Here is a 20638-nt window from a genome sequence, read left to right as displayed (position 1 = left end):
ATGCAATGGGAAGTAAATGGAAGCATGGAATCAAGGAAGGGATGTGACCAAATTTCTTTTTTGTTCTTTTAACAGATCACTGACTGTTATTTGAAGAATGGATTATAAAGAATGGACTCTAAGGAGACCAGTCAGAAGGATCCTCATGTGTTTCAGATAGATGCACTTGTGGTATAAACTGGGGCAGTAGCAGCAAAGATAAAGAGTATCATATCCATCTTTAGATTATATGGCCCAAGTCCCCTTACCCTAACTAGCTCTGACTTAAGAGGTAAAAAGTTTGACGCTAAGCCAACATCTATTCTCTGGCATTGTAGTTTCTGCCAAACAGCTTTGTAGTCATTACATAATACTAAGCAGATGGAAGAGTTCTGGAAAGGAGACACATTGTTCTAAAAGAAAGCAAAAAAAAAAAAAAAAAAAAAAAAAAAAGTACTATAAGGCAGCATCTGATTCTCTGCTGTAACCATCTCAACTTTTCTGAACTTCCTATCAATACAAATCAATCACGACACCCCCACAGCGCCCAGGCGCTTGTACAGGGAGGGAAAAAAAATAATCAGTAAATGACCATTTGCTTTGATACCCTTTATTTCCATCTTCTTTCCCACTTGGCATATAGAAAATAGTTAATTTTCCTGATTTTTTTAAATCATCGTTGAGTTTTCAGCGCACTGCTCAACCGTCTCTTAATTGTCCTCTGCTTTAAATGTACTAGTTGGTTCTAATGCCCTTTCACTCTTTTAGATGAAATTTCCTTAATTTCAAACCAAGAGCTTTCTTGAGTTAAAATATTCCATCTCTGGATTCCTATATTTTCACATCTTGAAGACACAAGAAAAGGCTTATATGATTAACAGGTGGTTTTTTTTTTGTTTGTTTGTTTGTTTTGAGACAGAGTCTCATCTTGTTGCCCAGGCTGGAGCACAGTGGCACAGTCTCAGCTCACTGCAACCTCCACCTCCTGGGTTCAAGTGATTCTCCTGCCTCAGCCTCCTGAGAAGCTCGGATTACAGGAATCTGCCATCATGTCCAGCTAATTTTTTGTACTTTTAGTAGAGACGGAGTTTCACCGTGTTGGCCAGGCTGGTCTTGAACTCCTGATTTCAGGTAATCCACCCACCTTGGCCTCCCAAAGTGCTGGGATTACAAGCATAAGCCACCACGCCTGGCCCTGATTAACTGCTGAGTCAACTTCCTCTTTGAGGAACAGATTAAATATCTTCTGGATCCTCTAAGCCTGGTGTTTAATACATGAGCTGGTTTATTACTAACTTATGCTAGTTTTTATCATTTTTGCCATGTCTAAATTGCATTTATATATATATGAGCATATTCAAAACACTAGTTCAGTATATGTACAAGCTCTTGTTACTTTTCTGCTATAATCAGTTCTTTTCAATAACAATTTCCAAATGGAGTCCAATTCCTTATCAATACATATTAATTATAAACTACTAAGAGAAATAAATAATGGAGAGACGAAAGATAACAATTTTCATAATATCACATACACACACCTAGTAAGGAACTACTTAAGCCATTATGAGTAAATTGTTTTATTATCAAGTCTAATTAAAATATCAATGAACTCAAATATATTTACTCCTCTATTCATATATATAAATATATGTACATATATACACATACACATTACTATACTTATACATAAATATATATACATAGATAAGTAATTTTTTAAGGCAGAGAAGAGAACCAATTGTGTTTATGGATTTTTCTGGCAACGCTAAGCAAAGAAGACATTATTTTCTACCAATTATAATAAATTACATTAGTTCTACCAATTATAATAAACTCTTTAAAACTGAAAAAGCAGCAGTAACCTTCTAGATAGAATTCTTTATTTGCCAGCTACTATACTCCTCTTAGTTCATAATTTGTTGTCATCTATATACTCTTTTTTCCTTTTTCTTCTTAAGTTTTTCTCCTCTATTTTTTCACTTCATTTGTTGATCAGCTTTTAGGTGTCCAGTACTTTGTGTTTATTTTTTAAAATGCCCACAGTTTCTGGGTTTCTCAAATACCATCTGATCACTGCATCAAAATACTTCAGGATCAGCTTGGTGTTTGAGGAATCCTGATGAGTAATATACCCACTAGACTTTCCCCAGTTTTCTTCTGATCTCATGTCTTTAAAGTGTCGCAAGAATCTGCCTCACCATGAAGTCAGGCTCACCAACCTATGGTGTGTTTCCTACTTGATTCTCTGAAGAACAATCAGGCCTGGTATTCTTTTCCTAAGTGTCTGTCAACAAAGCCTATTAAATCTAGCGCCCTATTAACTCCACAAACTGGTCAATCAACTTGAAGTATGGAAAATAATAATATGTACAGTTTCTACTGAATATGACTTTAAGTCGCCATCTTTTCCAGAAAATTTTATTTTCATCTGGGATATTTTATTTTGGCTCACATATAGCATGTAAGAGAACTCTACTGAAATGCGGATCCATATCTAATGCATTTTGTGATTACAAAAGAAAGTAAACTAGAGCCTGGCTATGATGTAATCTGAGGCTACAAAGGACTGAACCAGAACCAGGTTGCTTATCAAATTCAGGATCATTCCTTTTGAAATATTAAATGCAGTGTTCATTTTGACCACGAAGAACAAATTCTATATGGTTTGGTTTTTCAAGGATTAGACTAAACATCTTAGTTTAACTTATTTTTCAATGAATCATACTCCACACCAAATTTGGAAACTTTCTCAACATATCTCCTCTTTTTCCTTTCTCTTTCTGCAACTCTCTCTAGCATCTATTTATAGCCATGAAAAAGGAGAAAAACATCAATCTCTTTGGTATTTCAATAAGATAAAAGCCCAGTCACAGGACCTGGAACAACAGAATAAGTGGTTTTCAAAAAAGCCTTCTTTGAACTTTTAAAACTTCATTTTAAATGTGTTACCAGAGTAAGAGCACAATAAGCTCCAGTTGGAAACTTTTGCTTTGACAAGGTATAGCTTGGGTGTGACTTAATAGAGCCAGCTTTACCTTGCACTGTTGTCCAAACAGAGGTATTCCCTTGGGTCAGCAGCACTAGAGTTGGTTGTTTTGACACCTTTGTCAATAAATAAGCCAGCCTGAAAAATATAAATAATGGACTGGAATGAATATGAATCCCAACTTACAACAACATATACAATGATTCATGAAAATAGATTTTAGCTTATCACTTCTACCAAAAAAGTGGGGCAGGGAATCAACAGCAAAGGTACTGTAAAAAACAGCTACTTTCCTGGATATTTTCTACTCATTTAACTCATTTCACTCATTTAGTCACTCAACAAATACTTACTGGTAGGCACCCAGTGTTATACATTAGTTAACAAGAAAAATGTGATCCTTGTTGTTGCTAACACAAAAACTAGCAGAAAGACATGCAATTAAATAAATAATTATAATCCAAGACGATAAGCATATGATAAAGGAAGCAGATGAGGCTTGCGCAGAAGAGAAGGGCATCTGGAGGAGGCCTTTTTTGTGGGTGGAGGTGAGAGGATTCAGGGAATGTCTCCTAAAAGAAATGACCTCTTAAAGCTGAAACCTGAAGGATGGAGAGAAATTAATCAAGCAAAAGAATGGATTGGTGGCGCAGGGTAGGAGGTGGGAGGAAGGAGCTGAAAAGCCAAAGAAAATAATTCAAGGGAATAGTTTGTACAAAAGTCTGGAGATGACAAGAGAGCATGGAATAGCCAGGAAAAAACAACAACAACAACAACAACTTTGATGGACAAATAAGAATGTATGAAGGAAGGAAATATAATGGAGAAGGACTAAAGAGGAGCAAACACCAGATCACATGGAATTGATGTGCTACAGAAGTCAGGACAATAGGAATTTAATAAATGCATCGTAACCAACTGCGAGTTAAGGAAAAGACACTGTAGCTGTAAAATGGATAATGGATTGAAAGAGGATTAAAAAAAAAAAAAAAAGAGGAGGCATATAAGGTAGAAGATGATTCCAGTAATCCAGAAGAGAAATAAAGATGATCTAGACTTGTGGCCATACTAGCAGTGGAAACAGATAAAGCGAGCGAGAATTATTTACTAGGTAGAATTGATAACATTTTGTAATTGATAAAATTCTGTGGGTGAGGGAATGAAAGCAATAAAAGCTTATATATTTTTAGTTCAGGCCACAGTTGAGTAGTAGTTTCATTCACTGAAACAGACATATGGGAATAGGTCTGGGCCTAAAAATAAGAATTTTAGTTTACAACATGTTTTACTTATGTCCATAAGACATTCAAAGGGTACTCAGTAGCCAGTAGGATAAGCCTGACCAACCTGGACTACTACAGATCCAGGTGGCAACAGCAGTTGAAGCCATAAGGACCAGTGTGTGTGTGTGCGCATACACGTGGGTGTGTGCATGTATGTGTTTATGAGTTATTCCAAAATGACATGTTTCTTTTTGAGTACTCCAAGAATTCAATCTCCTTTGTCTATAAAGTATTATCCTGGAAAATCATTTCCAAATTTAACAAATTAACACCTAATCATCCACTCATGTCATTTAAATGTAATATTCTTATTAATTAAGTAAATTACTGCACATTAAAAATCAATTAGAATGGGGCCAGGCGTAGTGGCTCACGCCTCTAATCCCAACCCTTTGGGAGGCTGAGGCAGTCAGTTCACAAGGTCAGTAGTTCAATACCAGCCTAGTCAAAATGGTGAAACCCCATCTCTACTAAAAATACAAAAATTAGCCGGCCATGGTGGCAGACGCCTGTAATCCTGTAATCCCAGCTACTCAGGAGGCTGAGGCAGAGAATTGCTTGAACCCAGGAGGCAGAGGTTGCAGTGAGCTGAGATCGCACCACTGCACTCCCGCCTGGGCGACAGAGCAAGACTCGGTCTCAAAAAAAAAAATAATCAATTAGAATGAGGTGCTTTTTATACCATTTACAATTAAGAAAATTTGAGGGTTTCTACTATGAAATGCTACTTTCAATAAGCATTAACTTAACCAACTATTCAGCTCACGAAAGTCAGTTTTGTATAGTTTTTTCCTCAAGTCTTCATCAAGTGATTCCAAGCTCTTCAAAGTGTAACACACTTGGGTTTTTAAAGGATCCTCTGAGTATCATAAATGCAAAGTATTCCTTGAACTATGGTGTGGGTCACATCAGGGTAAAGGATCTGGGCATTATACGTGTAACAAAAACATTAAAGTTCCTTGTGAGCACAAAATAAACCACATGTATTTATCACCAGGGGGTGAAGGGTTAGAGCCAAATTTCATGAAAAAATTGAAACTCCTAATGGCCTTTAGGTTACTTGATCTGTATCATTTTAAATTAGGTCAACTATTCTTACGCAATATTTCACTATTTATATAATTAGTATAATGCCTAATAGGACACTCTACCAGCCACTGTGCATCAAAAGAAGAGATGAATTATGTTTATCAACACCCAGAAGCATGTTATTTAATATGTACTTCCCTAGAAACAGGTAATGACATTAAAGATTGGAAAGCAGTTGAGAGGGAGGAAGAGATGAAGCAAGGGAAGAAACAAGAGGGAGGATGAGGACACATGAATCAAATCCATTATGTAATATTCAGGTTACACGTGCATGTATGTGTTGCACATACCTGTATGTGCAATAGGTATGTATAAATGGAATGCTCTATATATATCCTGAACAGGGAGGGGTTAGGTGTCTGTTTTTAATCACAAATTACTTTTTCTGATGACAAGTTCTACCAAAAACTGACATTTCTCAGCTATAATCTACTATGGTTTAAATACATCCCCCAAAAAGCATGGGTTAGAAAGTGCAAAAGTATTGGGAGTAGAGCCTAAGGTGTTTAGGTCATAAGGGATTCACCCTCTCGAATGGATTAATGCCGATTATAAAAGAGGTTGAGGCAGCAAATTTGTTCTATTGCTCTCTCTACTTCTCCTTGCCCTTCTACCATGCATGACACAGCAAGAAGACCCTTACCAGATGCTGTCCCCTTGATCTTGGACTTCCCAGCCTTCAGAACTGTGAGCCAAATAAATTTCTGTTCATTATAAGTTAACTACTCTGTGATATTCTACTACAGCAGCACAAAGTGGACTAAAATATAATCACCATAGTTCATCTTTTACACTGTCTAGCACATGTACTAATTGTTAAAACTTAGAAGCCTACCTTAAAATTTGAATGGACCCTGTTGTTATAAAATATACCCAATGGAGTGAGTTCTGGTTTTGCCAAGAGCTGCAATCCAGTGGATTCCCCAGTAGGTTCCTTGTGGAATAAATACCATATCCCAGCATCCTACAAATGAAAAGACAAGCTCATTAAAAGCCTGATTTATACAGATATCTATGAAACACTCTCATAAACTAACTGCTTCATCAGCAAGTTTAATCTTTTTCACCAAATTTTTCATTATTGCAAGTTCAGAATTGACAATAAAAAGTTGTACACACATCTCAAAGTGGTTACATCACGTATTTTTTTAAAAAAACAAATTTAATTTTGCTTGCAGGATTGGACAAAAGAGAAATAATAGGTTGGTATAAAAATTCACTTTCAAAACTTTTCCATCATTATCTACATTAAAAGTTATGCAGAATTAAAACCAAATCAGCTTTCCATGTGACCAGGACAGCACAGCCGTTAAGCAATATGGTTTTTATCTGTTTACCTCTAAACCTGTTCAATAGATGAGTCATGCCTATTAAACAACTGTCTACCAGCACGCAGAGATCACTGACTTCTTTCAAACAAGTCTAATGCCCTTCCTGTCCTGAGGCAAATTTTTGCCAAAGAAAAAAAAAACACCACACGTATGAATCAGGATGCTGTCTCAGGCTGGGCCCTGTCTGTTCAATTTCACTATTACTGACCTTAATAGGAACAGAACAGTTTCAAACTTTTTGACACTCAAAATGAGATATAAAAATGGAAAAAATGTTAATTCGCATGACAGTTCTTTATTTTACAACTCAGTTAAAAATCAGCCCAACGTGAAGGACAACTTCACTTGATGGAACTTTGATTAAATAATTTGTTAAAACTTAATCATACAGTGTAAATGGACAGTATTAATTCAAATTCAGCACACATTTATTTAGTGCCAACTATGTGCCAGGTATATAGTAAGACTATTCTCAAATAATTCATAGTCTAATAAGAAATATAGAGATAATTAAAATATAATACACCTAATTAGTACTTACTAGCTGTAACAAATAGAGTCCATTGGGAGGAGAGATGAGAGAGGAATTATGGAAAACATATATATATACCTACACATCAAAATGAATGCCATGTGTAACATTTTCCATGATAAAAGTTTACAAATGGGTCTTAATGAAACAAACTACTCTGAAAAATGTTTGCTACCTCAACTCTTCTGGTCACAAAACAGACAAGTCAACGGGATAAGACCTGGAGGGTCAGAAGAAAACCCCATACCATAACCTGTAAGCTGAGGGCAGAGTGGACCATCCTAGGATGCAATGGAGATGGAGATGGGAGTGGGACGGGGATAAGGGGGTAGCAGCTGTTTCCTGTTAAAACACAGTGGTGTCAACACAGGTAAAAGGAGCTTTGTAAAAGGCAGTGGAAAGGTACAATGAAAAAATGGTTTGATTTACTTTGGGAGGAAAAACCCTGCCCAAATTAGCTTTTACTGGAACAGTTTTTCTAGAGAGAAAATAAACAGCTCACAGAATAAAAAGGAAGAACATACATGCAATGCTTTCTTCTTTTCTCACATTAGCCACAGTAAGGGTATCTGGCAGCCTCACCTTCTATTTTTCATGAACTCTCGGCAATTTGCTTTAATCTTCAAGCCCTGACTTCTAAAAAGAGCTAAAAGAAATCTTTGTTCTGGCTGTAGCTGTGTAATGTCACATAGATCAGAAGATGGCTGTGCATCAACTTCTTGGTCATCTTTGCTCAAAAACTCACTTTCCAGTTAGAAACTCTAGCACAAACCTCATACTGGCTCAACAAATATTTGATGAAAAATGAATGAATGAAAACCTAAAATGATCAAATATCTGGGTTTCTGCCCTGTCAAATAAGAATATTCAATTGACAGGGACTTGCAGATTATGTTTTACGTTTTTAAAGAAAATAACAGATATAAGTTCAAACCATCATCCACTGATGCCTTCTTTGTTATCTCAAATAAATACTCCCTTCAGCTAATCTTTTGCTTCATCTTGGCAAACAATGCTAGGTATTTATTTCCTTTTAAAAACTTAAGTAGCCACGATGTAGAAATATGAATATTTAGGTATCACTGCAAATTTCATATTTTTTTATTGCAGTTTTCAATACAATTACAATCTCGATAGCATACTATCTTAAAAGATTCATTTAGCGGCTGGGCGCGGTGGCTCACGCCTGTAATCACAGCACTTTGGGAGGCCGAGGCGGGCGGATCACCTGAGGTCAGGAGTTCGAGACCAGCCTAACCAACATGGTGAAAACCTGTCTCGACTAAAAATACAAAAATTAGCCAGGCGTGGTGGCAGACGCCTGTAATCCCAGCTACTTGGGAGGCTGAGGCAGGAGAATCGCTTGAACCCAGGAGGCGGAGGTTGCAGTGAGCCGAGATCTCACCACTTCACTCCAGCCTGGGGGACAGAGCGAGACTTCGTCTCAAAAAAAAAGAAAGAGAAGATTCATTTAGCCTGAGTATGGCGGCTCATGACTGTAATCCTAATGCTTTGGGAGGCTAAGGCAGGTGGATGGTTTGAGCCCAGGAGTCCGAGACCAGTCTGGGCAACACAGTGAAACCTCCTCTCACTCTCTTACTCTTACTCACTCTCTCTCTCTCTCTCTCCCCCCCCATATATACATGGTTTATATATATGAGATACATATATATAAAAAAATAAAAAATCAGCAGGTATGATGGCATGCGCCTGTAGAATCAGCTACTCAGAGGCTGAGGTAGGAAGATGGCTTGAGCCCAGGAGGCAGAGGGCGCAGTAAGCCAAGGTCACACCACTACACTTCAACCTGAGAGACAGCAAGACCCTGTCTCAGGGGGAAAAAAAGATTCATTTAGGTTTTAAATCAGCAGTTTTAATAACACTAAAACTCTCAATAATAAATACAAATTTTTCCAAACTTATCTGGGACATTTCTACTACCCAAAAATATCATTTAGTCTCTTAAAATTTATTCTCATGTGTGTCTTAATTCATCATAATGAGTTTTGCTGCTTTCCCAAGGAAATGAAATTCCCATGTGTATATAAAGCCTTACATTCAACAAAAGGGTGTACCCCCTGACCAGAGTGACAATTGTCATAGTATTCTCCAAAATAATCCATTCTCATAAAGAAAAGCTAAGGCTTTTTGTGGGCTTTTTTTGTTTTTTTCTTGCATGTGCGTTTTTGTTGACATGGGGTCTCACTGTTACCTAGGCTGGAGTACAGTGGCGCAATCTTGACTCACAGCAGCCTCCAACTCCTGGGCTCAAGTATCCTCCCACCCCAGCCTCCCAAGTGGCTAGGACAATAGGTACGCACCACTTTACCTGGCTTTTTTTTGGGGGGGGCGGGGTGTATAGCCATGTTGCCCAGGCTGGTCTCAAACTCCTGAGATCAAGCGATCCAACCACCTCGGCCTCCCAAAGTGCTGGGATTACAGGTATGAGCCACTGCACCTGACCTAAGTCTATTTTTATCAACACCCTGAAATTGAAATTATCAGTTACTTGGCCACATATGACTTAAATATGAGAAGCCAGGGCCAGGCGCGGTGGCTCAAGCCTGTAATCCCAGCACTTTGGGAGGCCGAGACGGGCGGATCACGAGGTCAGGAGATCGAGACCATCCTGGCTAACACGGTGAAACCCCGTCTCTACTAAAAAATATGAAAAATTAGCCGGGCGAGGTGGCGGGCGCCTGTAGTCCCAGCTACTCGGGAGGCTGAGGCAGGAGAATGGCGTGAACCCGGGAGGCGGAGCTTGTAGTGAGCTGAGATCTGGCCACAGCACTCCAGCCTGGGCGACAAAGCGAGACTCCGTCTCAAAAAAAAAAAAAAAAAAAAAAAAAAAAAAAAAAAAAATGAGAAGCCAGAAAGGTTGTACCTAATACACCAAAAATACACTCTGGAAATAACATAACCCTAGTGATTAGCCCACTTATTTTCCCCCTTTGGCATCTCTCTTATTAAACTCATAGATACTAATGGGCACAGGCCGGGCGCAGCGGCTCACGCCTGTAATCCCAGCACTTTGGGAGGCTGAGGCAGTGGAGCACGAGGTCTGGAGATCGAGACCATCCTGGCTAACAAGATGAAACCCTGTCTCTCCTAAAAATACAGAAAATTAGTCGGGTGTGGTAGCGGGCGGCTGTGGTCCTAGCTACTCGGGAGGCTGAGGCAGGAGAATGGCATGAACCCGGGAGGCAGAGCTTGCAGTGAGCCGAGATCACGCCACTGCACTCCAGCCTGGGCAACAGACCGAGACTACATCTCAAAAAAAAAAAAAAAAAAAAAATTACAAAAAAGGTATTAATGGGCACAAAGAATTTAGGAGAAATAGAATAACCATCTCAGCCATATCCTGCTCTCAGCTAAACAAGTAGTACCAGAAAACAATGTCATGCTTGGGTTACACTAGCACACATGACATTAAATCCAAATAAGCCAGACTATTTATAAACAAGAAAAACATTAAAACATCTGAGGTCACTTTAACATTATTTACCTGTGAGCCTGCAGCTGCATTATTAATCAGATTATTGTTGGGATGAGCAATCCAGAAAGTCGAAACAGCCCTGCAAGGAATTTTCCAAGGTGATTTAAACATTCTTCGTAAAAACTCCTGCCCACTAAAAACTTCCCCCAAAACCTCTTCCCCAAAAGTCAAAGGCCTTGATGCATGGGGTTTTCTCTCTGCCGATTACTCACATACAGTCAGTAGCAGGCACAGGGATGTAATTTCCAAACACTTTATCTCGCATGGTGGTACACATGGAGTTGTTCCTATCAGTGGGCAGGAGAGTGCCCGGCTTGGTGAGGAGTCCCAGATTGTGGAACAAAGTATTCCTCTGTTCAATACCATCTTCCAAAAAGAAACAATGACCTAGTGTGTCAAATCCAATGGTGTCTTTTATCTGCAGAAATAAAAGTATATTAATGTCATTGGTAACAAGATTGATTGTGATTTAAGTGACAAGCACTATCCAGTGTAGCATGTTCACTACAAATGGAAAAAGAGGTTTGAACCTTAGCAGAATGGGCAAAGTGAAATGTCAGGCTTAATTTATCTCTGAAGGGGATAATCTACTTGGGTCCTGTGGGGGAAAAAAAATAAAAATAAATTGTAAATAAATAAATAATAAAACACAAAATATAAAATTGAATTAAATGTAAAAGAGGATACTCTGGGTCGTTGGAAAGGCAGGCTTCCTTCAGACAGAAAAATCGTGGAATGCTCAGAAAAGACAGGATAGAGCAAGGTATGTGGTAAATTAAAGAGAGTTAGCTATTTCAATAATATGGGTTGACCTAATGTGAGGCTACTTACTAGCAAGCCATTTGTTCCATGCACAGTGATGCACCTTGAGAAGCTGTGGTGAATAGACAGGCCGTCCACAAATGTTGCGTGTCTGTATCCTCCTTTATAATCCACGTCTCCACACAGGTGAAAATGAACAGGATATCGCCCCATCTGCTGCTGACCCATGTGTTTCAATTCCACATAAGAAAGATGGACTGAAGTAAAATTTTTCATTATCTGTAAGTCAAGGTACTAAAATCAAACTCATACTTTTCAGAATGGGGAATTAGCAAAAAATGTGGTTTTAGCAGAAAACATCCAAAGGAGAATACTTATTAAAACATTTGATTTTCTTTTGCATCCTGTTTTCCCAGATTGCTAGTTAATAATTTAGCAAATGCTTGTTTACATAAGCAAATGCTTTAAAGAGCCATAAAAATAGCCTCCAATTAGGAATAAAGGCAAATGTAATCAGGAAAGATGCAATAATGATCTCTGTACAAGTGTTTTGATTTGTTCAAATATTTTGGTCATTCCCAGTCTCATCTTGTTCTTTCACTTCTATAACCTCCATCGGAGTCTAATAAATAGTTATTTATTTCTAGATCCTCCCCAGTGTTTTAGTTAGCACATAAGATGGTTGACTTAAGTTAGTTTTAAAAGTTCTTCTGTGATCCAAAGTTTGAGCACTCTCAATATTTTTAAACACTAGATTTTCAATCATATTACTAAAAACAAAAGAATAGTACTGATCAACATTTCAGAAATCCTTGTAACAGGTGGGGTAGAGTGGCTCACATCTAGCACTTTGGGAGGCCAAGGTGGGCAAATTGCTTGAGGCCAGGAGTTCAATACCAGCCTGGGCAACATGGCAAAACCTTGTCTCAAAAAAAAAAAAAAAAAACAAAAAGTAGCCAGGCGCAGTGGTGTACACCTGTAGTCCCAGCTATTTGGTGGGGCTGAGGTGGGAGGATCACTTGATCCCAGGGTATTGAGGCCACAGTCAGTTGTGATCATGCCACTGCACTCTATCCTGGGTGACAGAATGAGACTCTATCTCAAAAAAAAAAAAAAAAAAAAAAAATTCTTGTAACAGAAATGCTACTACTTACAACCACAGCCTACTGAATGCACAAAAAGTGATTTAAAAACACATGTAGCCAAAATGCAGCCCAGAAGTCCAACAGATTAGTATATATTAATAGAATACTGCCTAGCATACAGTAAGTGCTCAACCTTTTTTCAGAACAAACATTTGCATATAAAAAATATTTTTATAGAAACATATTTTGCATGTGCTTGCTAGTATTGCTAACCCTTTGGTAATGCTACATTTTTTAAAAAACTAATTGACTCTTTCAGAAATCGCATACATGGATACCAACAAAGAGCCTTTTTTTTGTTTTGTTTTGTTTTTTTTTTGAGACGGAGTCTCGCTCTGTCGCCCAGGCTGGAGTGCAGTGGCGCAATCTCGGCTCACTGCAAGCTCCGCCTCCCGGGTTTACGCCATTCTCCTGCCTCAGCCTCCCGAGTAGCTGGGACTACAGGCGCCCGCCACGTCGCCCGGCTAGTTTTTTGTATTTTTTAGTAGAGACGGGGTTTCACCGTGTTAGCCAGGATGGTCTCGATCTCCTGACCTCGTGATCCGCCCATCTCGGCCTCCCAAAGTGCTGGGATTACAGGCTTGAGCCACCGCGCCCGGCCTTTTTTTTTTGTCTCTGTAATTGGTTCTTCCCAATATATTGATTTGACTCCTTATGGAACAATTCTTAAATGGTTTAACTAGAGGTCCAGGCCAACTAAATGAAGTCATTACATTCTATTTGAATCATCTAAAACCTCCTCATTGTCATTGAGAAACAAAACATGATTTGCTTTTAATATCCATTTATATCTCATTCCAAAACTTGACAGTTTCTTCAAACATGTATTTAGCAACCAGGATTTCAAAGAAATAATCAAATCCTTTCGCCTACCATAACGTGTCCCCCAAAGGTATCATAATCAAAAAATTGGCACTGATTTTCTGCATAGCATGAGTCCTCCACTTCTCCTTGGATCACAATATTCCGGGTAAGAATTCCAACTTCAGCTCTCATGTCTACACCGTCTATGATCTCACCCATGTGCAGGAACTGAGGGGTTTCTGGTTGATATGGGCAAGGAAAAAAAAGAATGTTAGAACAAAGAAAACATGAAACTCACTTCGAAAAGACATTCTCTTCATTCTATAACCCCAAGATGATCCTGAGAACTTATCATCTGCTCTCATTCTCTGACACCTCAGAATCAGAATCCCAGCACACGAGGAATTTAAAGATTATCTAGTCCAGCCCCCACCCACAGCCTGAACCCCCACTACTAACTGTTCTGCCAATTCTCAAACCCACACACTGACAGAAAGCTTGTTCCTTCCTGAAGCAGCTCAATCCTCCCTTCAACAGCACTAATAATCTGGAATCTGCCTAATGATCCCTAATCTTTCTCTCCATACGCTCTTGGACTCCTCCCCTAGGGTGTAAGAACCACCAAATGCATGGTGAGTCCATAAAACAAATGGTGTGTAGATATTAATATCAGGGTGTCAAATTGTTGATGCTTTTACTTAGAAGCTAATCTGCAACTGGACATTAACAATAGATAAATTACCATCTTTTCTTTCTCATTTCTTCTTATTTTAATATTAGTATGCATTGTTTTAAATTCTCACATTTACTGGAAGTGTAGAAGCACTTTAATAATGAGCTTTTCACTGATGATCTTATTATATAAACTCAGGAAGGAAAAATACACATAAATCATGGGAGGACAGCTCATGAAGACTCATCATGCAGACTTGTTAACAAGAGTTGGAATTTCCAAAAAGAAATTAACGCCAGATGGTATCATAGTTTTGGGGGTTTTTCGTTGGTGGTGTTCTTGTTTTGTTTATGCCCTGTATTATCAAGAAGGAAAAGTACAATGTTGAATGAAGCTCAGGGAAAAAGGACCAGGTAAGCCAATCACTGCTTTTTTCCAAAGCAGAAAATTTTTCCTTAATTGTTGAAGCTTTACCTATTACTCTAAATTACTGAAAAACTAAAGAAGCACTTACTGAACAGTTACTGTAAACTCTTTTGTTTTATACCATAAATGTATACTTGAGTTCAAAAGAAAAGCAATAGAATGAGTGAAATGCACAATGAATCCTATAAATGAAGCCATGTACAAAGGGGCTGTGCCTAGTACCAGGCTCAAAATGAATGCCCAGTAAGTGTCAGGGATTCTTTGGATATGCAACTTACACTAAGAATTTCTTCGTGTAGTTTTTTTTTTTTTTTTTTTTTTTGAGATACAGGTTGCTCTATTGCCCAGGTTGCAGTGAGCTGAGATCACATCACTGCACTGCATGAACCTCCTGGGTTCAAGCGATTCTCCTGCCTCAGCCTCCCTAGCAGCTGGGATTACAAGGCTTGTACCACCATGCCCAGCTAATGTTTTTTGTATTTTTAGTAGAGACAGGGTTTCACCATATTGGCCAGGCTGGTCTCAAACGCCTAACCACAAGTGAACCACCCGCCTCGGCCTCCCAAAGTCCTGGGATTATAGGCGGGAGCCACTGCTCCCAGCCAGGAAACATAGTCTTATGAAAATACCTATTTAAGTCCATTTTAAATATTAGTGAGTTTTTTTTTTTTTTTGGCTAATCACATAGGCACTCGAAAACCATAGGATTTCTTTTAATTAAGAAAGACTTCTATTTATAAATGGATCTAATTCATCGTTGGGTTTACTATTATCTGACACTAGAAAATTAATACAGAAGACAATGGAGGGGAGGCAGCGGGAGGGACAGCATCAGGAAAAATAGCTAATACATGCTGGGCTGAATATTCACTTAGGTGATGGGTTGGTAGGTGCAGCAAACCACCATGGCACACGTTTACCTATGTAATGAACCTACACATCCTACATATGTACCCCAGAACTTAAAACAATGGAAAAGACCTTGGAAAATCAATTTCTCTAGTTGACATCTCTTTTTTTTTATACAAAGAAACTGAAGCAATATGTATCATTAGCAGCAAGAATATTGCTCAATAGCTATTTTTGTCTAATATTCCCTGGAATCTAGTGTTCAATGCATTCCACTGCTATGACCTTCAATACTGATGATGGTGATGGTGGTGGTGGTGGTGACGGTAGTGATTGAGAGGAAAAAGGATTCCAGGAATCAAATCCCAAGAAAATAGTGTGTTTCCCAAGAAGTACTCTGAGCAATTTAATACCTTTGACTTTGACCTGAAAATGGCTGCATTCGGAACAGGGAAGAAGAGTGAACTCCTCTGCTTGGTACATGGAATAGTCTGTGCTTGCGACCACAATCTGGTCTCCAGGTTTCCAACTACTAACGTCATCTAGCAAATTTAGCTTCACTCCATCTACAACCTCTACCCGGAAACCTGAAAGAGAAACACCTAAACCAAAAAAAAAAAAAAGAAAGAAAAAGAAAGTGATACATTAACAGTATTTTTTTCTCTCTAAAATCAACCTTCACACTGATTCACAAATCAAAAGTTAAGATAACCACGATGCAGCAAATTTTTATGCATGCTACCATGTGTCAGTCACTCTACAGATATAAATAATAAAAATATGAAAATGGAGAGATCTCTGCCCTCAAGGGGAGAGTACCCCATGTACCTCTAGTCATGAAGGAACACAAGATGTCACCTTAGTAAACTATTACTTTATAATTTTGAAGAAGGCTCTAGATCCCCAAATCTCTTGCTGTATTTCAACTCAGTGCAACAACTGTTATACTGACCCCAAACCATCCCAATATGTGACAAGTACCTATATTCCAGCAGAATTTGTCAAGCAGAGGATAGGTCTGTAATAAATACCCAGTGCTTCAAGTTGATCCAAGCACAGAAAAATGGATAAGGCATTAGCACGCTGACATCAGCACACTAACAATCTTAAGAATAAGAATTTGTGGGCCAGGCGTGGTGGTTCATACCTGTAAATCCCAGCACTTCAGGAGGCCAAGGCAGGAGGATCACTTGAGCTCAGCAGTTCGAGACCAGCCTGGGCAACAGAGTGAGACCCCTGTCCCTGCAAAAAACATTGGCCAGGCATGGTGATGTGTGCCTATATCCCCAGCTACTTCGGCAGCTGAGGTGGGAGGACTGCTTGAGCCAGGAAGGTTAAGGGTGCAGTGAGCTATGATCGGGCCACCGCATTCCAGCCTATGAGACACAGGAAGACCCTGTCTCAAAAATAAGTAAATACATAAAATAACAATTTGTGGATGGGCACAGTGGCTCATGCCTGTAATCTCAACACTTTGGGAGGCCGAGGGCAGAGGACCACTTGAGCCCAGGAGTTCAAGACTAGCCTGAGCAACAGAGCGAAGCCCCATCTCTACAAAATATTTTTAGAAGTAGCAGGGAGTAGTGGCACATGCTTGTAGTCCCGGCTACTTGGGAGTCTGAGGTGGGGAGTCTGAGGTGGGAGGATCACTTGAGCACAGGAGTTTGAGGCTGCAGTGAGACATGACTGTGCCACTGCACTCCAGCCTAGGCAACAGAGCAAGATACTCTCTCAAAAAAATAACATAAAAATCTGTCTCAGAAAACCCTTCATGTCTGTGCCTTTGCTCATGCTTTATTCTTCCCCTAAAATGTCCTTCCGTATTCTTCTTGACCAACCAACATACTGTCCTTCTTATGAAGTTCAGGCGATTCTTTAAGGACTTCCCAAACATCCGTGTTGGAAGCAACCTCTCTCTCTCCAGTTTTCTCTCGGTATACTGCCTGGAATTGTTCATACCTTCCTATCGGGAGAACTGCTCACCTCCTTGGAAGCTGCATCAGTGAAGGTTGCAGAGTACATTATTTACGTATGCACGACTCTGTCTTGTTTGTGGTACGTATCCACGGATGTCTACTGAATGGAAGAGTATGACCAGTATGATCTGCAATGTGACCTGAGGTCACATGATGGTGCCCCTGTCCAGCTCAGCTCCTTTCCTGGGATGATGTAAATTATGTAATCTAATGACTACTAATTACTGATCTTTCCTAATATCTTCTTTGAAAGTCAAAGTTAGTTCCCAATTAAGCAGACAAGAATTGAAAATCTGATCCAGTTTCACAACTTGGCTTCTTTCACATGCTACCCAGTATAGAAATGCTTTCTGCTTCTTAACATTCATGATACAATCTGTCATAAATCAAAAGTTGATTTAATGGAAATGTCTATGAAAAGGATGGGAAATGTCTACGAAATGGATGGCAACTACTTCATAACATTGATAAAAAAGGAAAACGACATTTCAAAAGATAGCTGTTTAATAAATGTACTTCTCTGTCGTCTAATTAACAGCATACTACTCTGTGGCTACTTTAAGATGCTGACTCTAGGATGGGCATGGTGGCTTATTCCTGTAATCCCAACACTTTAGGAGGCTAGGGCAGGAGGATCACTGAGTCCAGGAGACCAGCCTGGACAACACAGTGGGACTTCATCTCTATAAAAAAAAATTAAAAAATGAGTCAGGTGTGGTGGTGCATGCGTGTACTCCCAGATACTGGGAAGGCTGAGGGGGGAAGATTGCTTAAGCCCAGGAGGTCAAGGGTACAGTGAATTGTGATTAGACTACTGCACTCCAGCCTAGGAGACAAGAGTGAGACAAAAAAGAACAAAAGAGGAAAGGACAGGGCAGGGCAGGGCAGGGGAGGGGGCAGGGCAGGGAAAGGGAAGGAGAAGGGGAAGGGGAAGGGGAAGGGGAAGGGGAAGGGGAAGCGGAAGGGGAAGGAAAGCCTGTAATCCCAGCACTCTGGGAGGCTGAGGCAGGCAGATCACCTGAGGTCAGGAATTCAAGACCAGCCTGGCCAACATGGTGAAACTCCATCTCTACTAAAAATACAAAATTAGCCAGGTGTGGTGGCACGTGCCTGTAGTCCCAGCTACTCAGGAGGCTGAGGCAGGAGAATCGCTTGAACCCCAGCCTGGGTGACAGAGCAAGACTCCGTCTCAAAAAAAAAGAAAAGAAAAGAAAAGAAAAGATGCTAACTCTAAGGGCTGATGATATGAGTGAAAGAACACATTCCCTTTGGAGAATCAAAAGTGGGGAAATTCAAGCAAGGAACAACAAATAATTTGTATATTCTTACAGTCTTTAAAAAAAAATACAGAGACATGGTCCCACTATGTTGCCCAGTCCTAACCTTCCGCGATCGTCCCACTTCAAGCTCCCAGAGCTCTAAGATTATAGGCATGAGCCACCGGGCTCTGCCAACTATCCAGATAAAACTTAACCTGGGCAAGTCTTGGATTCTGTTTTGGTACTCTTGATCTACCCTGCTTTTCTATATCTATAAAGCACAGAAATAAAGTACCTAACAAATCTAAAATGTTTTCTGAATATGTTTCTTGCATCCAGATACTAAAGTCTGTAGGATTTTATACAAATAATAATATTAATAATAGTAATTCTAACAACAATAATGATAGCTAATAGTTGTTGAGATCTCACATGCATAATAACCTTTCATCAACACAACTGTGAGAGACAGGAGCTATTATATTTATTAGAGATGAAGAAACCAAAGATCAGGTAGTTTGAATAACAGCTAAATATGGTAGAGCCCCAAATTTAAAGCTAATCTAATTCCAGAGCCCAATTTCTTTCAAAGTCTCCATATTATACTTTCCCAGAATCAAAACAAGCAGGTTAAGAACAAATTTAAAAAACTCATGGAGGCAAAAACAATCCCTACCCCAAATTTCACATTTTTGCCAACAAAATAAATTCCCCTAAGAGCAATTAAGAAATATTTTTTCAAATAAAATTTCAGTAATGCACCCATGCCTGTAATCCCAGCACTTTGGGAGGCTGAGATCGACAGATTGCTTGAGGTCAGGAGTTGCCAACCGGGCCAACATGGTGAAATTCTGTCTCTAATAGAAATACAAAAAAATTAGCCAGGTGTGGTGGCACGCACCTGTAATCCCAGCTACTTGGGAGCCTGAGGCAGGAGAATTGCTTGAAACTGGGAGGTAGAGTCTGCAGTGAGTGGAGATCCCACCACTGCACTCCAGCCTGGGTGATAGAACAAGACTCCATCTCAAAAAAAAAAAAAAAAAAAAATTCAGGAATGCTTTAAAAACAGATGACTAACCAGGTGTGGTGGCTCACACCTGTAATCCCAGTACTTTGGGAAGCTGAGGCGGATGGATCACTAGGTCAGGAGTTCAAGACCAGCCTGGCCAAGATGGTGAAATCCTGTCTCTACTAAAAATACAAAAATTAGCCAGGCATGGTGGTGGGCACCTGTAATACTAGCTATTTGGGAGGCTGAGGCAGAGAATTGCTTGAACCTGGGAGGCGGAGCTTGCAGTGAGCCAAGATCACGCCACTGCACTTTAGACTGGACGACACAGTGAGACTCCGTCTCAAAAACAAAACAAAACAAAACAAAACAGATGACTACTAGACAAATAAATTTTGACTTGAAAGATCACTAAAATTTGTTTCTTTCTGTTAATTTTTTTTTTTTAAAGCCAGAAGGTTAGATGAGGAAGATTTGTATTACTCACTAACACATTTTTTCTTGGCTTAAAAGAAAATCCTGTTTCAGATTATCTCCTATTAGCACTACTGAATGGGAAACATTAAAAAAAGTTCATTCTCTGATTCCTGAAGAAAATTTTCCACCTCTTCCAGAAAGTAAGAGTCACTGAGAACATGAGACATGAACAATATCTTATAACAGATAGCTAGAACATACCATCTTTCAGGAATGAGTAGTTATCACTAATGTGGAAATGTAAATAACATTTCCTACAAAGGAAACGTTGACTAGAGTTCTGTCAGTAATTATCCCCTGTCTAGAATACCAGCTATTTGGGAGGCTGAGGCAGAGAATTGCTTGAACCTGGGAGGCGGAGGTTGCAGTGACCCGAGATCACGCCACTGAACTCCAGCTTGGGTGACAGAGTTAGACTCTGTCTCAAAAAAAAAAAGAAAATAAAAGACGACTACTTTTTTTTTTAGTGATACTGGAGGCGGTACCACTAAACTTCACTTACAGGACAAAATTCCTGCTAAGAAACACTTCTTACCCACCACCTATGCTTTTTGGCAGA

General features: G+C 39.4%; 1 protein-coding gene across 2 annotated transcripts in view; it reads right to left on the bottom strand.

The window, feature by feature from the left end:
- The window catches only part of CEMIP2 (cell migration inducing hyaluronidase 2), an 88353-nt gene that overhangs the window by 37088 nt on the left and 30627 nt on the right, over positions 1-20638 (bottom strand). For both annotated transcript variants that reach the window (XM_010375849.2, XM_010375848.2), the window contains exons 6-12: positions 15772-15960; positions 13480-13649; positions 11531-11740; positions 10912-11117; positions 10709-10778; positions 6176-6304; positions 3018-3106 (exon numbers count right to left, since the gene is read on the bottom strand). In XM_010375849.2, the coding sequence (XP_010374151.1) occupies positions 3018-3106; positions 6176-6304; positions 10709-10778; positions 10912-11117; positions 11531-11740; positions 13480-13649; positions 15772-15960 (1063 nt within the window). The remainder of the gene's footprint in view (positions 1-3017; positions 3107-6175; positions 6305-10708; positions 10779-10911; positions 11118-11530; positions 11741-13479; positions 13650-15771; positions 15961-20638) is intronic.

Source organism: Rhinopithecus roxellana, chromosome 16 (genome assembly GCF_007565055.1).
Source record: "Rhinopithecus roxellana isolate Shanxi Qingling chromosome 16, ASM756505v1, whole genome shotgun sequence".
Taxonomy (NCBI): domain Eukaryota; kingdom Metazoa; phylum Chordata; class Mammalia; order Primates; family Cercopithecidae; genus Rhinopithecus; species Rhinopithecus roxellana.
Note: the sequence above shows the minus strand (reverse complement) of the source record. Positions and strands in the feature narration are given on the sequence as shown.